At 34.6% G+C, this 19,848-nt stretch overlaps 1 protein-coding gene across 1 annotated transcript in view; it reads left to right on the top strand.

Annotated features, from left to right (window-relative positions):
* Window positions 1-19,848, top strand: part of TC2N (tandem C2 domains, nuclear) — a 70,964-nt gene that overhangs the window by 28,206 nt on the left and 22,910 nt on the right. The window contains exon 11 of the mRNA XM_007472548.3: window positions 12,677-12,791. Within this exon, the coding sequence (XP_007472610.1) occupies window positions 12,677-12,791 (115 nt within the window). The remainder of the gene's footprint in view (window positions 1-12,676; window positions 12,792-19,848) is intronic.

Raw genomic sequence — 19,848 nt, 5'->3', positions numbered from 1 at the left:
ATATTTTATTTTTTTGAACATTATTTTATTTGGTCATTTTCAAACATTATTCATTGGAAAAAAAAAGATAATTTTCTCCCCCCCCCCCACCTCTCCCATAGCCGACACACGATTCCACTGGGTATCCACATGTGTCCTTGATTTGAACCCATTTCCATGTTGTTGGTATTTGCATTAGAGTGTTCATTTAGAGTCTCTCCTCAGTCATATCCCTTCAACCCCTGTAGTCAAGCAATTGCTTTTCCTCAGTGTTTTTACTCCCACAGTTTGTCCTCTGCTTGTGGATAGTGTGTTTTCTTCTAGATCCCTGCAGATTGTTCAGGGACATTACATTTCCACTAATGGAGAAGTCCATTATATTTGATTGTACCACAGTGTATCAGTCTCTGTGTACAATGTTTTCCTGGTTCTGCTCCTTTCGCTCTGCATCACTTCCTGGAGGTTGTTCCAGTCTCCATGGAACTCCTCCACTTTATTATTCCTTTGAGCACAATAATATTCCATCACCAACATATACCACAATTTGTTCAGCCATTCCCCAATTGAAGGGCAAACCCTCATTTTCCAATATTTTGCCACCACAAAGAGCGCAGCTATGAATATTCTTGTACATGTATTTTTCTTTATTATCTCTTTTGGGGTACAAACCCAGCAGTGCCATGGCTGGATCAAAGGGCAGACAGTCCTTTTATTGCCCTTTGGGCATAGTTCCAAATTGCCTTCCAGAATGGTTGGATCAATTCATAACTCCACCAGCAATGAATTCATGTCTACTTTGCCACATCCCCTCCAGCATTCATTACATTCCTTTGCTGTCATTCATGTTAGCCAGTCGACTAGGTGTGAGGTGATACCTCAGAGTTGTTTTGATTTACATCTCTCTGATTATAAGAGATTTAGAGCACTTTTTCCTGTGCTTATTAATAGTTTTGATTTCTTTGACTGAAAACTGCCTGTTCATGTCCCTTGCCCATTTATCAATTAGAGAATGGCTTGATTTTTTGTACAATTGATTTAGCTCTTTGTAAATTTGAGTAATTAAACCTTTGTCAGAGGTTTTTTGAAGATGGTTTCCTAATTTGTTGCTTTCCTTCTGATTTTAGTTACATTGGTTTTGTTTGTACAAAACCTTTTTAATTTGATGTAGTCAAAATTATTTATTTTACATTTTGTGACTCTTTCTAAGTATTGCTTGGTTTTAAAATCTTTCCCTTCCCAAAGGTCTGACATGTATACTATTCTGTGTTTGCCCAATTTACTTCTTTATGTTCAAGTCATTCACCCATTCTGAATTTATCTTGGTGTAGGGTGTGAGGTGTTGATCCAAACCTAATCTCTCCCACACTGTCTTCCAGTTTTCCCAGCACTTTTTATCAAATAGTGGATTTTTGTCCCAAAAACTGGGGTCTTTGGGTTTGTCATAGACTGGCTTGCTGAGGTCATTTACGCCAAGTCTATTCCACTGATCCTCCTTTATGTCTCTTAGCCAATACCAAATTGTTTTGATAACCACTGCTTTATAGTATAGTTTGAGATCTGGGACTCCAAATCCTCCTTCTTTTACATTTTTTTTTTATGATTTCCCGGGATATCCTTGATCTTTTTTTGTTCCAAATGAACTTAGTTATGTTTTTCTAATTCAGTAAAGAAGTGTTTTGGTAGTTCAGTGGGTATGGCACTAAATAAGTAAATTAATTTGGGTAGGATTATCATTTTTATTATGTTAGCTCATCCCACCCATGAGCAATCAATGTTTTTCCAATTGTTTAGATCTAGTTTTAACTGTAGAGAGTGTTTTGTAGTTTTGTTCATATAGTTCCTGTGTTTGTCTCGGCAGATAGATTCCTAAGTATTTTATATTGTCTAGGGTGATTTTAAATGGTATTTCTCTTTCTAATTCTTGCTGCTGAAATGGGTTAGAGATATATAGAAATGCTGATGACTTATATGGGTTTTCTTTTTTTTTTTTGTATCCTGCAACTTTGCTAAAGTTGTTGATTATTTTGAGTAACTTTTTGGTTGATTCTCTAGGATTCCTTAAGTAAACCATCATATCATCTGCAAAGAGTGACAGCTTGGTCTCCTCATTGCCAATTTTAATACCTCCAATTTCTTTTTCTTCTCTAATTGCTATTGCTAGTGTTTCTAGTACAATGTTAAATAATAGAGGTGATAATGGGCATCCTTGTTTTACTCCTGATCTTATTGGGAAGGCTTCTAGTTTATCTCCATTGCAGATGATGTTTGCTGATGGGTTTAGATATATACTGTTTATTATTTTTAGGAACGACCCTTCTATTCCTATGCTTTCTAGTGTTTTTAATAGGAATGGGTCTTGTATTTTATCAAATGCTTTTTCTGTGTCTATTGAGATAATCATGTGGTTCTTGCTAGTTTGCTTGTTAATATGGTCAATTATGTGGATGGTTTTCCTAATATTGAACCATCCTTGCATTCCTGGTATGAATCCTTCCTGGTCATAGTGGATGACCCTTGTGATGACTTGCTGGAGTCTTTTTGCTAGTATCCTATTTAAGATTTTTGCATCTATATTCATTAAGGAGATTGGTCTATAGTTTTCTTTCTCTGTTTCTGACCTGCCTGGCTTTGGGATCAGTACCATGTTTGTGTCATAAAATGAATTTGGTAGAACTCCTTCTTGGCTTATTCTGTCAAATATTTTGTTTAATATTGGGATTAGTTGTTCTTTGAATGCTTGATAGAATTCATTTGTGAGTCCATCTGGACCTGGGGATTTTTTCTTAGGGAGTTCTTTGATGGCTTGTTCAATTTCTTTTTCTGATATGGGGTTGTTTAGGTAATGTATTTTCCTCTTTTAGTCTAGGCAATTCATATTTTTGTAAGTATTTATCCATATCACCCAGATTGCCATATTTGTTGCCATATAATTGGGCATAGTAGTTTTTAATGATTGCCTTAATTTCCTCTTCATTAGAGGTGAGGTCTCCTTTTCCATTTTGTCAATTTGGTTTTCCATATTGTCAATTTGGTTTATTTCTTTCCTTTTTTTAAAATTAGACTCACTAGTACTTTGTCTATTTTATTTGTTTTTTCAAAGTATCAGCCTCTAGTCTTATTTATTAAATCAATAGGTCTTTGACTTTCAATTTTATTAATTTCTCCTTTGAGTTTTAGGATCTCTAATTTAGTCTTCATCTGAGGATTTTTAATTTGTTTGCTTTCTAATTTTTTAATTTGCATACCCAATTCATTGACCTCTGCCCTTCTTAATTTGTTAATATATGAACTCAAGGATATAAATTTCCCCCTGAGTACTGCTTTGGCTGCATCCCATAAGTTTCGAAAGGATGTCTCATCATTGTCATTTTCTTCAATGAAGTTATTAATGGTTTCTATAATTTGTTCTTTAACTGATTTTGGAGAATCATATTGTTTAATTTCCAATTAATTTTTTATTTATCTCTCCATGTTCCCTTACTAATTATTATTTTCATTGCATTGTGACCTGATAAAGTTGCAATTATTATTTCTGCTCTTTTGCACTTGTTTGCAATGTTTTTATGCCCTAATACATGGTCAACTTTTGTGAATGTACCATGTGCTGCAGAAAAGAAGGTATATTCCTTTTTGTTTCTATTTATTTTTCTCCACATGTCTACTAACTCTAATTTTTCTAAGATTTCATTCACTTCTCTTACCTCTTTCTTATTTAATTTTTGGTTTGATTTATCTAGTTCTGATAGAGGAAGGTTCCATTCTCCCACTAGTGTAGTTTTTCTATTTCGTCCTTGAGCTCCTCTAGTTTCTCCTTTAGAAATTTGGATGCTATGCCATTTGGTGCATCCATATTGAATACAGATATTTCCTCATTGTCTATACTGCCTTTTATCAGGATGTAATTACCTTCCCTATTTCTTTTAACTAGATTTATTTTTACTTTGGCTTTGCTGGATATCATGATTGTGACTCCTGCCTTCTTTTTATCAGTTGATGCCCAATAGATTTGCCTCCACCCTCTTACTTTCACCGTATGTGTATCTACATTCCTCATATGTGTTTCTACTAGAGAGTATATGGTAGGGTTTTGGATTTTAATCCACTCTGGTATTCGCTTGAGTTTTATGGGTGAGTTCATTCCATTCACATTCAGAGTTATGATTACTAGCTGTGTATTACCCAACATTTTGATTTCTACTCCTGTTCCTGCCTTTTCTTCTTTCACCATTTCCTTCTATACCAATGTTTGTTTTTAATCAGTCCCCCTAGTTTCCATGCTTATTTTACTTCCCTTTCTACCCCCTCCCTCCTTAATCCCCCCCTTATTTTCACTGTAGTCTTTCTAAAATTAACCCCTTCCCCCTCCCTCCCTTGTACTGCTTCCCTCCCCAGTAGTCTGTTTGTTACCCTTTTACTTTCCAATAGGGTGCAAATCTATTCTCTGCCCCCAATGGATTGGATTGTTTTTCCCTCTTTGAGTCAATTTCAGAGCACATAAAAATTGAGTATTTCCTGTCTCCGACCTCTTTACCCTTCCAGTGAGCTTCTTTGTGACATATAAATTTACCCCCATTTTTTTCTTTTCCCATTTCTTTTAATATTAACCTATTTTTAAGCTCTAGTTATATGTGTACACACACACACACACATATATATGTACACACATGTATATGTATTAATGCATGCATATATCTATATACCTATTTATGTCTTGTCCTTTCATCCTATACAGTTTGTCACTGTTCCCTCTATGTGTACTTCTTTTTGCTGCCCAGGTAATAACAGTTTTTAAGAGTTACCAATAACTTCTTTTCTTATAGGGATACATATCATTTTAACTTATTGAGTCTCTTAAAAATTTTTTTTTTGTTTTGTTTTTGTTTTGTTTTTCTTTTTTTCCTCTTTTTTAATCACCTTGTGATGATTCTCTTGAGTTCTGTGCTTGGAAATCAAATTTTCTGTTCAGGTCTGGTCTTTTCTTTATGAATTCTTGAAATTCTTCTATTTTGTTGAATGACCATACTTTCCCCTGTAAGAATATAGTCAGTTTTTCTGGGTAGTTGATTCTTGGTTGTAGACCTAGTTCCCTTACATTCCGGAATATCATATTCTATGCCTTTTGGTTTTTCAGTGTGGATGCAGCCAGATCCTGTGTTATCCTCACTGTGTTTCTGTGGTACCTGAATGGCTTCATCTTGGCAGCTTGTAATACCTTTTCTTTGGCTTGATAGTTCTTGAATTTGGCTATAACATTCCTGGGTGTTGTCAGTTGGGGATTAAGTACAGGAGGTGATCTGTGGATTCTTTCAATCTCCACTTTTCCCTCTTGTTCTAGGATATCGGGGCAGTTTTCTTGAATAATTTCCTGTAGTATGATGTCCAGGCTTTTTCTTTTGTCATGGTCTTCTAGTAGACCAATGGTTCTTAAATTGTCTCTCCTCAAATGACTTTCTAAATCCTCTGTTTTTTGAATGAGATGCTTCATGTTTTCTTCAATTTTTTCATTCTTTTGATTTTGTTTTATAGTGTCCTGCTGCCTTGTGAGGTCACTTAATTCTAGTTGTTGTATTCTGGTTCTTAAAGACTGGATTTCATCATTGGCTTTTTGGTCATCCTTTTCCTTTTGGTCTGATTTTATTTGGAGGTCATCTTTCATCCTCTTTACCTCATCTTTCATCTCCTTTTTCTCATCTTGCATCTTCTTCACCTCATCTTTCATCTCCTTTGCCTCATTTTCCAGCTGGTTGATTTTGGCTTTCAAGACATTATTTTCTGTTTCCAGATGATTTATCTTAGTTTTTAAGTTCTTTTCCCAATTGTCTTCAGCCTCTCTTAATTATGTTTTGAATTGCATTTTGAGTTCTTCCAAAGCCTGTATCCAATTCACTGGGATTTTTGATTTTTCCTTTGCGGAGCCCTCCTCCTCTGTTTCATTTCCTCTTTGCTCATTACTTGTACAGAAGCTGTCTATTGTAATTTCTTTCTTCTTTTTCTGTTGTTTGCTCCAGTTTACCCCTTCTTTGCTGCCCGTATTTGTCTGTGCACTTGCTCCTATCATTTTTTTTTTTGTTTTGGGCCTGTCAGTCTCCCCTCTTGGAGCTTTGTCAGATCTCTTGGGACAGTCTCTAAGGGAAGAATGTTAGCTTCCCTGTCCTCTGGAGGCTTTTGATCAGGTTAAGTTCAACTGGGTTGGGCTGTATGTGCTCTGAGGCCGAAGACTCGTGGAAAGCTGGAGCTGCCCAGGCTCTCTCCAGTTCTCTCCAGCTGCTTCTCAGCTGTTGGCAAGGTACACCAGTGCCTTTGCCCTCCCTGTGGTTCCTGTCCTTGTGGGAGGCCCTGCACCCTAGGGGGAGAGGGGTCCTGGCCTCCCTGAGCTCTGAGGAGTCCTGATGGGGTTATGTTAAACAGGGTTGGTCTGGATGTGCCCCGAGGCAAACACTTCTGGTGAGACTGGAGCCAGATGGAATGAAGCAGCCATGGGGCACCCTGGTCTCTCCCTGGCTGCCTCCCCACCGCTGGCACTGGATGCTCCAAACCCGGCACCCAGCTGCTCACAAGGTAGACCCTCCAAACCAGCTCCTTTTCCCGACCAGAGGTTCCCGCTGCTGCTGTGGGCTCAGCGCTCTGGGTTGTGGAGGAGGGGTCCTGGGACCTTCCTTCTGCCTTCTCCTTAGACCCGAGTGTTCTCTGATTTTGTCTTTTGGGGGGCTCACCTTTTGATTTGAGTCCAGAAGGAGGACCTCTGACCTGTTGTTAAGTTTGAATTTCATTCCCCTAGGAGCATTCAGTTTGTGATTGGTAAGGAAGGGTTTTCAGAGGTCTGAACTTTTTCTGCTTCTAAGTCACCATCTTGACTCCACCTCCTGGTTTCATATTTTAAGAGAAAGAAATCTATTGAATAAATTTACATTATAGCAACAGACAGCACTGGTTGCTTATGGAGAACAAGAATCATAAATGGCAGAGCCTAAATCAGAGATTGTTCTTTAGCTATCTTAAGCACTTTGATATAATTACCAGAAAATAGCACACCTGCCTATAAACCTGTTATAGTAAAATATTTCCTGGTTTCATAAATGACCTTCCCATAAGAAGTATAAATGTCAATAGTACTGATTGCTTTTAAGAATTATAATTTGCTTTCATTAACTTGACAGCCATATGTTGGTAATAAATTTTTACCAATCCATAAGGATTTAATTCAAGAGTGACTATGTAGACATGTCATTGACTTCTATAGGAGATAAACATACCCAAGGTCAAAACTTGGACAATTTAGCATTTATATCCCATCTCCAAAAAGATTTGAAGTTTATTACAATTTAAAAATTAGATAAAATTGGACAATTTGTGATAAAGGCAGAAATGAAACTATGTAAGAGCAACAAGAAATATTTGTGTACCTATTAAAAATTAAAAATTTAAGTTTCTTGGAAGCTAAGGCACTACCATCTTTCCCCTCTTCCTATCCTTCACTGCAAATGAACTCATTTTGGAGGCACTTTTTCCCCCATGGATTTAAGCTCAAACCTTTATCTTTTTTATGTATTTTATTACCAAGGTGCTTTTTAGAAAAGGGATTATTTAGTGAATAATATAGTAGATAGAACGAATTTAAAAGTTTTGTAAAAGTCAGAGCCATGTTTAAAAGGGATAACTCCTTTTCAAATTGCATTAAAAGCTGGGTCTTAACATAAATAAAAAATAGTAAAAGTTGTCTTGGTGGATTTAGTTGCTTGTAGTTCAGGTATTTTGTTTTTTGATGATCTAATGTAATTCAGTGGGAAAATTTGGGAAATCTATCTGAATAGGAAGTTAACATGTTTATTCAAATATGACTTATAAATGTCAGCTATCTTAAGTAACCATTTGGTAAATGTTGAACCCCAGAAAATTTATAATTTAATCCTCTAAAAAGCATCTGATCAGATATTAAAGTGAGAACCATATCCTTTAGGTTGTAGATAGGAGCAAAAGACAGTTGTAATTCTGTTGTTTTCTATGATTTCTGTTAAAAATTTGAGCCAGACTTGTGTTACTGTTTAGTCAGTAGGTCCTGTAACTCTTGCATGGGCTGAAAGGAGTTTTTCTCTGAAAACTGTCCCAAATCTTGATTTCCTTGCCTCAAAACTAGGGCACACTCTAAATCATCTTGTACTCATCTATAAAAGTGATTTTTTTAAGGAGTAAAAGGGTTTTGATCATGTCACTCTCCTACTTAGTGAACTTTAGTGGCTCTCAGTTCCCTCTAGAGCAAAAATAAATGCCGTTGTTTAGTTCTTTCAAATCTGGCTCCAACTTGCCTTGGAAGGCTTATTACACAGGTAGATCCTTAGGGATGATCCTTACAAATAACAACTGACATTATATAGTATGTGGGTAAAGAAAGTATAAGGAATTGAGAACAAACTGCTAATACTCTAACATAATTTGGAAGTCCTCTCTGGGTCCAATCAAATGGTTCTTCTGTTCCTTATAAAAGGCACTCCATTTCTGAATTCTCTGTCTTTGCATTAGTTGTTCCCAGGTCTAGACTGTATTCCCTTCTCATTTCTGCCTCTTAAGATACCCTACTTGTTTTTCCAAGACTCAGCTTAAGATTCACTTTCCACATATTCCAAAACGAAGTGTCTTCCCCTCCTTTCACTTTGAACCTTTTTTGAATCTATGTGAGAACATACTCAAATTGTCTCCTTCATAGAATGTAAGCTCTTCGAGGGTAAGGACTGAATTTTCTTTCTTTTAGTATTTTTGTTCTCAGTCTTTAACACAGTGCTAGCAAATTACTCTTCTGACCTTAGGAAGTAATGAAAGAAAGTGTTTTGAAAATGGTAGGGATCATGAGATTATGTTATATAATAAGAAGAAACCCTTCAAGATGATAAATGACCAAATACTTGCTAATTTCACAGGGCTGGACAAAATTGAAATAAAAGAAAACATATGCATTTTCTGCAGAAAATAAAAAAGATATTCAGAAAGATAGATAGGTAAGAGATATAGATAGATTAGATAGATGGATGGATGGATGGATAGATAAGAGAGACAGAGAGGCAGAGAGATAGATAGAAAAAGCATTAATAAGACATTATGTATCAGGCATTGATACCAAGCGCTGGAAATACAAACACAACTCAAATGAAAGATAGTTTACCTTATGCAGAAAATACATAAAAAGGACTCAAGAAGAGGAGTGCAAAGTGCTCATGTGAGGAGCAAGGTGGAGAAAGTCATCTGGGCGTCTGTGCTTGAAATGAGCATGACTTGTAGGGGAGCTTGGCTTAAGGACACTCTCTGGATATGAGAAAAACTGGAATTTTAGGAAAAAAGTGTTTTGAGACTTTCTCCTAATGTTACAGGGGTTTTAATTGAAGTGGTTATTATATGTAAATGAGATGCTTAATTACATTATAGTGGTCTATTTTAGAGTTAATACTGTTCTAAGCATATGGCTAAGTATTGCCAAACAACTTCTCTAAGACCTTTCATAAATATTTGCCAATAATAACCAGGAAGTTATAGTCACTCCTATGGAAACAGTACTCCTGGATTTACATTTTTAATAAGGGAAAATCTTAGAAAAGTAATTTTGGAGACATTGAGTTACCATAAACTAAAATATTATTATATAATATTTCTTCTTATGTGGGATCTTCTTAAGTTTGCAGAGGTTTGCCTAGATACATGTAATTACTTGATATATGAAGTTGGCTGTACTGTGAGTTACATAGAACTTTAGTTAACCTGAAAGTATAAAGATTTCTAGTTTCACTCTTCCCCCCTTATTTTTCCTATTCCTCTATATATACACATTTGTATATGAAAGTGCATCCTACTGGTTTCTTTTGTGACTTTGCTTTTATTATATCTTTTACTTAAATGGACAGTTCCCAGTTGGATGATAAAAATTTTGTGTGGTCATTATTTTGTGGTAATAAATAATAGTATAAACTGAAGCTTTATATGCAATTATGTAAATGCAATTAAATAAAAACTTTCTCTGAGTCATCAAATGTTTTAAAATTGTAACTATATTCTCTTCAGTCTGATTATCAAAGTAATAATCATTTATCCAGAATGGGTAAAATATGGGTCTGGACTCTTGAATGTACTGGTTAATTGAGATTACTATATAGAAATAATTATATTTCCAAGAACTAGAGCACAATGAAATACTTTTAATACTAAAACTCTCCTGAATATTATTTCTTTGTGGATTCAAATGGCACTTTGAAGTATTAAAGTGTCTTATGATTACCCTTCCAAAATCAACATTTACAGTATATAGATTTAAAAAGTCACAAGGAATTGAGAACAAACTGTACTATAACATAATTGGCAGTTGATTAAAAAAACAACCCTTCTATCAGCATGTTATTTGTCAGTTGTCTCTTTGGCATATAACTTCATTGGCAATGCATGTCTTTCTGACACTCTGTTAAAGATTGAAGTCAATTTTCTCTGCAGTCTTTTGTTTTCTTTGAGAGAATAGTCCTTACTGTCTTTTATGTCCTTTAACCTCTTAGCAATTAGAACCTTAGTAATACCATGTAACATTTAATCATCTTTTCAACTTCCAACCTGCATTTCTATATATTCAATACTATAAGACACACAAAAAAGTAATGATCTATCAGTGTCTTGTCTTGAGAAACATGCAGTTTAGCTAATGCTGTTGATTCCTGGAAGAAGTATATTTTTACTCTTGAGAATTATTTTTCAAAATGCTTATTACACTTTCAATAGAGATATGAAAATTAAAAATTAGCTCCATAATTGTATATAGCACTTTAAGGTTTAAAAATCTTTTGTTTCACAACAACCTCATCAACAAGGTAGTAAAGTGTGATATGATACATTTTTTAGATGAGCAAATCAAATCCCTAAAATTGTTAAAAAGCAAATCATTATGGGTATTTGAAGAAATTTGACTTGGTATTTTTTAAGTCTTGTAAGCAAGAAGGAATGCCATTGAACAATCCAAGAATTTGTGCTATGTTTTTTTTTAATTAGAAAAAGACACCTTTGCAAAAAAGTTTAGTTTTCCAGATTTTTGTTAAAATTTACCTCTGTCAAATTTTAGGCATGAACTCTTTAGTAATAATAAATTTTATTAGGAATGATCTCATATTTCTTTATATCTCAGGTGATATTGAAAAGCACTTAAATACACATAGATTAAATAAAATTGGATTTCTTTTGTTATGATTTTTAAAACTGTATGTTATCTGTATGACTGACCAATTTTCTTATAAAAGCTTTGATGTTAATAACCCTATATGCAATTCTCTCATTCACAAATAAAATCTACTAACATTGGCAGATAGGAATATAATTTTTAAAAAGTTTGAGAAGAAATGATTTGGAGTTTTTAGCTGTTTTTGTTTCTAAAATGTTCTTTCATTATAGGTATAAAATGTAAATATATATTATGTATATATACATAAAAATAAGAGATATAAAAATAAAACAAAACTAAGAAGTGAACATTTCTTTTATAGTTTACCTTATGCACTTAAAGGAACAAGTAATATGTATGGATTTTGAAAATTCTAGGGCCTTGCTGACCTGAACTGAATCTATGATTACACTACTATTAAAATGAAATCTCTTTGAAAGAAGAAAGTGATAGATTTACAATGAAAAATAATTTAGAAAAATTGCTATGAAGTTTTCTGATTTTAAAAATTTCTCATACTGCTTTGATTTTGAATATTTAGCCAGAAATAGGGTTACTTTCTTTACTGACTTTATGTAAGCATATGCATTGTTCAAAAATGATATTTTAATCTACTAGCAAATATTCTGAGAACCTATCCCTGATTTATAATGTGGACAGTCAATATTGTACTCTCATACCAAAATTTTCATATTACCATTTCCCCCCAGATGTATTATTTATTTTCTCTTATAATTTGTACATATATTTTTTAAAGTTTATTTTTCACTGGAGCTATTTTTGAAGCAGGGTGATGGGATGGCTTGTACTATATTCACACAATTGCATCTTAATTATTTCGGAGTTCCATGCTGACTTTTTCTTCTTGCTTCTATTTTCTCTCTATTACTTTCTTTGTGTATTCATTACTGCTCCCTGATTTTCCACTACTCTTTTTTCTTCTGCATCTTGCCTATATTTTTACATGAAATTTCTTCTCTTGTCTAGAAGTATTTCAGTTTTTCTAGTCTTTTCTATAGCCTTAAGTAATCTATATGTCATCAAGTGACTTCTTGATTTTCCATTCTTGGCAATAAATTCTCTCCTTGGTATATTCTTGGTAGGGGTGGGGGTGTGTGAGGAGAAGGGGATGACTGTTTGAACTTTCAGGTATTTTGGTTCTAAATCTAAATTATCTTTTATGTCCTTTGTAGAAAATCAGCTTTTAAAAAACTTGTTCCTTGCATTATATCCAAGTATATTATTTATCAAATGAAGATCATTCTGCATAACATTACTTAAGGATCATATTTCTTTTTTTTTCACACTGTAGATTAAATTATCCTTTCTCTCACTAATATAAGAAGAGATCTATTGTATTTATAGAAGCAGTAGAATTTAACTCCATAATCATTACAAGCAACTTTGGTTTTGAATATTTGTAGAAGTCAATGCTTTCTAGGTATACATATTTTAATTTTCTTCAAACCACACACACCTTAATTCCTAACTATAAAGAAACCCTCTTTTGTTACACAGATGTGTCATGCAGAACTTGAAGTGGGGACTTGTTTTCAAGCAGTCAACAGCAGGATTCAGTTGCAAATTCTTGAGGCACAACACCTTCCAAGCTCATCTACTCCTCTAACTTTGAGTAAGTTCAACATTTGGTAAAAGAATATTTGAAAAACTTTAAAATAAGAGACCTTTTATATTTGTAACATCTAGGATATAATGCTATTGTCTTATAATTTTTATGTTGATGTTTTAAAATAATCAGTTTAGAAATCTTGATCATGGTTCTCTTAGATTTTATCCTTCTTAACCCCCAATAGCTATGTTGGTGAACCTATGGCATGTGTGCTAGTGGGGGATGATTCCCTCTCCCTATTCCACACACACCTGAACACATTTCTGTCATCACCTGCCCCTCTGCCCAGCAGCCCAATGGGAGCACTTCCTCCCTTCCTTGTCTGGGTAAGGTGGTGGGCTTCATGTGGCATGAGGGTTGCTTTTGGGCACTCAGTCTCTTAAAGGTTCGCCATCACTACCATATAGTAATTGGCACCATTTTTTTTATGAGTTTCCAGTCTAGGTAATACTAAAGATGGATACTTTATACTTTCCATTTTTTCTGATTAACATGGAAGATTTGCTAATATCAGAAACTTAAATGTAAAAAACAGCCAATTCATTTCCCAACCATAGCCCTCCAAAATCCAATTTATTGAATTTTTCCACTACCTTTCCTATCTCCTATTTCAAAATTATAATCAGTCTTCTGACCTCTTTATCTCCCATATCCATTCTTTTACCAATTTCTTTAATCTTTCCTTAGAATAACTCTTGGATTCATCTTTTTTTTTTCTGTTTCCACAGCTAATCCTAGCCAATGGCTAACACTTATATTATACTTTAAGGTTTGTAAAGAGCTTTAGAAATTTCTCATTTTATCCTCACAACAACCTTGGGAAGCAGGTGCTATCATTACCCCTATTTTACAGAAGAGAAAAGTGAGGCAGAAAGCGATTAAGTGTCTTGCTCAGAGACACAGCTAATAAATGTTTGAGATCAGATTTGAACTCAGATCTTTCTTTTTGACTTCAAGTCCAGTCCTGTATTCATTGTTACCTACCTGCCTAGTTAGTCAATGCTAATTTTATCTGTGTTCCTAATCCTTTCAGAATAATAACTTGAATTTATAATGCACTTTATGATTTATAAAATATTTTCTCATATAATGGCACATTTGAGACTCAAAACAACTCTTATAAGGTAGGTAAGGCAGGGAATATTATCATTTAGATAATAGATAAGATTATAGAAAACAGATAAGGACACTTGAGCTCACAGATGTGTCATACTTCTTTTAGTTCCTGTTCTTGTCTCCTATTCTGTATACAGCTATTAGAAGATGATTCTTCTGACATAACTTTTATCATGTGGAAAAATTACTTTTAAAAATAACAATTTTAAATTCTCAACCTAGACTTCAAAGTTCTTCACTGAATGCTATGTCTTCTTATGAAGTCATCCCTTCTCCAGTCTCTTATCACAGGAAGCCCTCAATGTTCTACTCTAAGTGTCTTAATTTATTTCTAAGAAGTTGGAATATTTAAGTCATGCTCAATTTTTTGTATACAAGCTTAGCAACATATAAGGAATAATATGTTTGCAATAGTAAAAAAATTATAATGCCAGTAATTTTTTTAAAAGCAAGAAATATTAAACTGCTTGTAGGAAAAAATTAATTAGGAGTGGAAATAGTTGTAGAATTGTGAAGATTTTGAAGGAGGCTTGGATACTTTAATATATCAAAATTTAGTCAAAAATGTAATAAATGAAGCAGCTAGATAGCCCAGTGGATAGAGAGCATTGGACCTGGAGTCTCAAAATCTTGAGTTCAAATCCTGCCTCAGATATTTTATGGGACTCTGGACACATCCCTTCAACTCTGTTTGTTTCACTTTCCTCATCTGTTAAACTGAAATAATAGTAGTGCCTACTTTCCAAGATTGAAGTGAGAATAAAATGAGGCTAAAATGAGGATTAGGTAATTGCAGTTAAGTTATTTACCCAGGTTCACACAGCTAGGATGTGTCTGAACCCAGGATCTCCCTTCTCCAGACCTGGCTCTCTGTCCCCTGATCCACCTGGCTGCTTTGAAATAATAATTTTTTAAAAGGAAAAAACAAATAGTTAATTTTCTTTTGCTTGATTCAAATGGATTGCTAGCCTGATTCTTAAGCATTCTTAAAGACAGGATAATGTAATATAATGTAAAAAGAATTGGACCTTGGAGTCAGAAGATGTCTATTTGAGCCCTGGTTCTGTCAGTACACATTTTTGGGCAGGTTGCTTAAACTCTCTAAACTTCAGTTTCCTTGTAATTAAATTAGCATTATATTCCTTGGACTACCTTCTTCAGAGGACTGTTTGTGGCTGAAATGAAATAATGTAAAACTCTTTAACCATAAAGCAAAAAATAGATATCAGTCATTATAGTATTATTATGCTTGTTTTTTTTTTCTTTTGAGGGAGTGTGGCAGATGGGCTCACACATGAAAAAGATAAAGAAAGATGTTCCTTATATAATTTGGCAAGGTTTCAAAGAGAATAAGTTATAGAACAATTGTTGTTCTTTATTGGTAGAGGGAATTACCTGACTGGTATGCCAATCAAATCACAGGTGTGGACAGAAAAAGATTATTTTGGCTCAATGTAAAGGAAATTTCTCTAAAAAATTAGAGCTGGTTGAGGATGCAAAATTGGCCATCTGAGTAGATAATGAATTCACCATCACTAGAGGCAACAGTTTAACAACTAGCTCTCCAAAAATGCATGAAACATTCTTTAATAATCTGCATTATTAACCTTTCTCTATCACCTTTTAAAGTTTAGACAAGCAACAAAATAGTAAATCAAGTTCTAATTTGTTGATATTTGCCAGTTTCTGAGGTGGCAATGCTTACATTAAAAATATAACAACTAGTTCTCATTCTGGTTTGAGCCGACATATTGGATGGAGTGTTGGACTTGGTCCTTTCCAACTCTACTCATACTATTCAGAGGTGATATGAATTAGAGAGACCTTTCCAAATCTTGAGATTCTTTGATTCTGTGAAATCCCTATTTGGTATATCAGAATCTGAGTAGAAGTATAGATATTTACACATAAGGAAACCAGAGTCAACTTGATTGACTTGCCACCTGTTCTGCAGTTACTGTTCCCTTCTTCCCCACCTGGAACAGCAACCCCAGGACCAGACCTCTAGAGACCACGCTCCACTTTCTTAAGGAAGTTTATCTATTAAGCTTTGGAACTCTATCCTGGGATCTGAACTCTTCTGATAGGTTGGTGAGTTAGTGCAAATTTAATTAAGCTATTATATCCAGCTGGCTCTAGGTATTGCATATGATATCCACTAGGAAACTAGGGTTTTCTTCCTGGCCATCTTGTCTCTGCCTATCTCCCCTTCCATCTCTTTTTCTACCTCCTGGCCTGGGAACAATATGGAATTTAAAAAGGTTAGTTTTACCTTTTATGGTGTATTCTCTTCCTTGTTTGGTTAAACATTCTTCCTCAGCCATAGTAATCAAAAGGGCCTGATCTCATTCTCTTCTAGTTTTTTTTTTGTTGTTGTTATGGATTAGCCTTTTAATATTAATATCATATATTCATTTTGAGCTTACTGTAGAATACACTGTTAGAGGATCCACTTTGTATTTTTTCAGCAGTTCTTATTAAAAGAACAGTTCTTTCCTAGTAATTTGTGTTCTTGGATTTATCAACCACTATTGCTATTCAGTTGTTTTCTGGTGACCTTATTTGGGGTTTTCTTGGCAAAGATGCTAGAGTGGTCTGTCATTTCCTTCTGCAGATTACTATTATTATTATCTTTAATAGATAAAGAAACTGGGGCAAACATGGTTATTAAGTAAGTTGCTCAGGGGGTCAGATTTGAACTCAGGAACATGAATCTTCCTGACTCCAGGCCTGGAATGCTTATCTACTCATCAAACTCTAGACTATTGTTTTTGGTTATTTATGTTTTTTGCTTATCTACCTAGTCTGTTCATTAATTAAAACATTTTAAACCAATTTCAAATAGTTTTTATGACAACTGTCATGTATTGTCGTTTTAGATTTGGTAATGCCATGAACTCTTCATTTGGACTTTTTGCCTTACTCTTGAAAATTTAGATGCTTTGTTTTTTCTAAATGAAATTTCTCATTATATTGTCTAGTTCTAAAAAGTATCCCCTCAGTAATTTAATTTCTAATTCAATTTTAGAAAGTAATGTTTTAGCATAGCCCAGCCGTGAGTAGTAAACATCTCTATAATTGTTTATGCCTGTTTTTTTCCTCCTTTAGCCTTTCAGATTATCAGTATCCAGAAACCCAATGACTTATAGCATCACATCCCCCTCAAAAAAAAAACCAAACATAGTTATTATTGCATGTTAGATTTCATTCTTACCCATAATCCTGAACTCTGAAATTTCACTTTCTGATCATAACTTTTTGGTCCTCTATTTCCTCACTCTTTTGTATAATTTTGAACTCACTATGATGTTTAGTATTTTCATGGAGCATGTGACTTTAGAAGAGATATAAGGGAATGCCAGCCAAGTAAAGGATCAAAATAAAGGTGATTTGGGTGTATGTATATAAGTAGCATGAAAGGGAAGGACACTGGAGCCAGTAAATTGATTTTAAAAAAATTCTTATTTTTCTATTCTCCCAATCCATTACCTTTGTTATATTCTAACTTATTTCCCTTCACTGACTGGACTATAGTAAAGCAGTTCCATTATCCTGTATTTTTGAATCCCCTCTCTCTTGTCTTATTGTCTTGCCAAACCACAACTGTTGGAAATCCTGTTTGTCTCTTCTGCTCCTACTCCCCTATTACTGAATACTGCTGGAGGAAGTTACAAAACCTTGCTGATTTAGGTCCACTACAAATTTGTTATGTAAAATGCACCTGGATTTTCACTGATACATAATAATCCTTTTATTTATTTTTCTTACTGTGGCAGGTTTTTAAAACTTTGTTCTCCCTAAAGCCCTCTCTTCTGCTTCCCAGCAGATGATGTCAACTCCTAATTTTATTGAGAAAATAGAGGGCATGTCTTGGGAGCTCCTTTTTTCCCCTTTAGTTCATATTTCAAAGTTCTTTTTTTTTGTTGTTGTTGTTCCACTGTCTTATCTTTTACTCCATTCTCTGAGCAAGACAATCCTTTTTGTCCAAGGGCTTGTATTTGAGCCCTTGACCCTGTCTTTTTTTTTTTAACATTATTTTATTTGGTCATTTCCAAACATTATTCATTGGAAACAAAGATCATTTTCTCATCCCCTCCCCTGCCCCCCCCCCCCCCCCCCCCGCCCCACCTCTCCCATAGCCGATGTGTGATTCCACTGGGTATCACATGTGTCCTTGATTTGAACCCATTTCCATGTTATTGGTATTTGCATTAGAGTGTTCATTTAGAGTCTCTCCTCAGTCATATCTCCTCAACCCCTGTAGTCAAGCAGTTGTTTTTCATCGGTGTTTTTACTCCCACCCCTGTCTTTTCTAGGAGCTTTCCCCTTCAATTATTCTGTTTTGTTTTTTTAAATCAATTTACTGGCCCCAATGTTCTTCCCTTTCATGCTACATCTCCTTTACATGCCCAAATCTCCTTTATCTTAATCCTTTACTTGGCTGACATTCCCTTATATCTCTTCTAAAGTCACATGGCTTAAAAGATACTGCCTACACTCCTTGCCTACTACTTTCTGACCTTCTACTCACTAGCAGTTGCCTGACATTGTTTTCTACAACATTACCAATTATCTTTTTTAAAGTAAATTTTTATGTTGCTGTTTTTATATCACCTAGATTTCCCTTACATCCCTCCCTTTTTCTTCTTCCAGAGATCTATCTTATAATAGGTTTAAAAAAAATAAAAAAGGAAAACAAATAAAAAAAACTCAATAACACTAGCCAATATACCAACTTCTCATTCTTAAACGTTATATGCAATTTTGTTACTTTTTGGAGATATTTCGCTATAAGAATGGAAAATAATATTTCTACCCAGATATATATTTTATAAGGTTTATTGGAAAGGTAGACAATGTTCCTATAAGTAACCTCATCATGTGGTGCCTAGCCTGCTAGTCTCTTCCTCATTCCTTCCCTCACCTGCCTGCTTTGTTCCTGACTTCTCCATTCTCTCTCGATTCTCCCTCAATTCTCCTGCTCAGAAGCCAAAACCTTGACTTTTATTGATGTACCAAACATACATAGATGCAAACCTAGTGCAACTATGCTATGTCGTGATTGTTTGATAGACAGGTAAAGTTCCTCAGGAGGGGCAGGGGATAAACTTCCTTGACACATTTCTCCCTATGATCCCTTGGGAGACCCATCTCCCCAATGCATCATTTAAATATAACTATCTTATACTCTAAATACCTTCTAGCCAAAAGTACATAAAATATTGCATTTTTCTAAGAGGGAGTTGCAATAGTTAGAGATGGGAGTAAAATACAAAAACTTATTGATAGACACATTGACAAAATGTCAATTAGGGGACAGTCCCCTTTGTCATAAGAGTTTACATTCAGAATAAGTATGTTTAATCCCTTCAATTCAGTTCATTATATCCCAAAGTTCATTCTGGATCTTTTGATGTAGTGTCTTCAGGCATCTTTATAGCACCTTCTCCAAAAGGATTCACTTTCTTGAGTTAGAATGTTGGCAAGTTTCTTTTCCTGAAATTTCTCTGAAAATTTTAAACCTTGCTTTAGGATAATTACACTATCCCCCCTGCGGAGGGTGTTGACCAACACCAGAATCACACTGGGATACGTGACTGAGTTATGAGGTATATGAAACAATTGTCAAAAGAAAAACAAACAAACAAAAAAACAAACCAACCCAAAAAATCCCAAATAAAAGTAAAAAATGAAATTCTGTATAAAAATAAGAATACAGAAATGATAAAAAATAAAATAAAAATCTTATGTGTATAAAAGTCTGAGTAAAAAAAAATTAAACCTGTAATTGGTTCTTGAATCACAGGTAAGGTTCAATTAAAGTGACTTATCTCCCACAAGTCTGTAGGACAATAGCAGAAATAGAGTTCTTTACCCAGTTGCAGTCAGGACTACAGAAAATTGCCAAGCTATAAGAGAGAAAGGACTAAGTTTCAGCAGCAAA

The sequence above is a fragment of the Monodelphis domestica genome, chromosome 1 (assembly GCF_027887165.1).
Source record: "Monodelphis domestica isolate mMonDom1 chromosome 1, mMonDom1.pri, whole genome shotgun sequence".
Lineage (NCBI taxonomy): Eukaryota > Metazoa > Chordata > Mammalia > Didelphimorphia > Didelphidae > Monodelphis > Monodelphis domestica.
The sequence above is the reverse complement of the archived record's forward strand: the minus strand, read 5'-3'. Positions and strand labels throughout refer to the sequence as shown.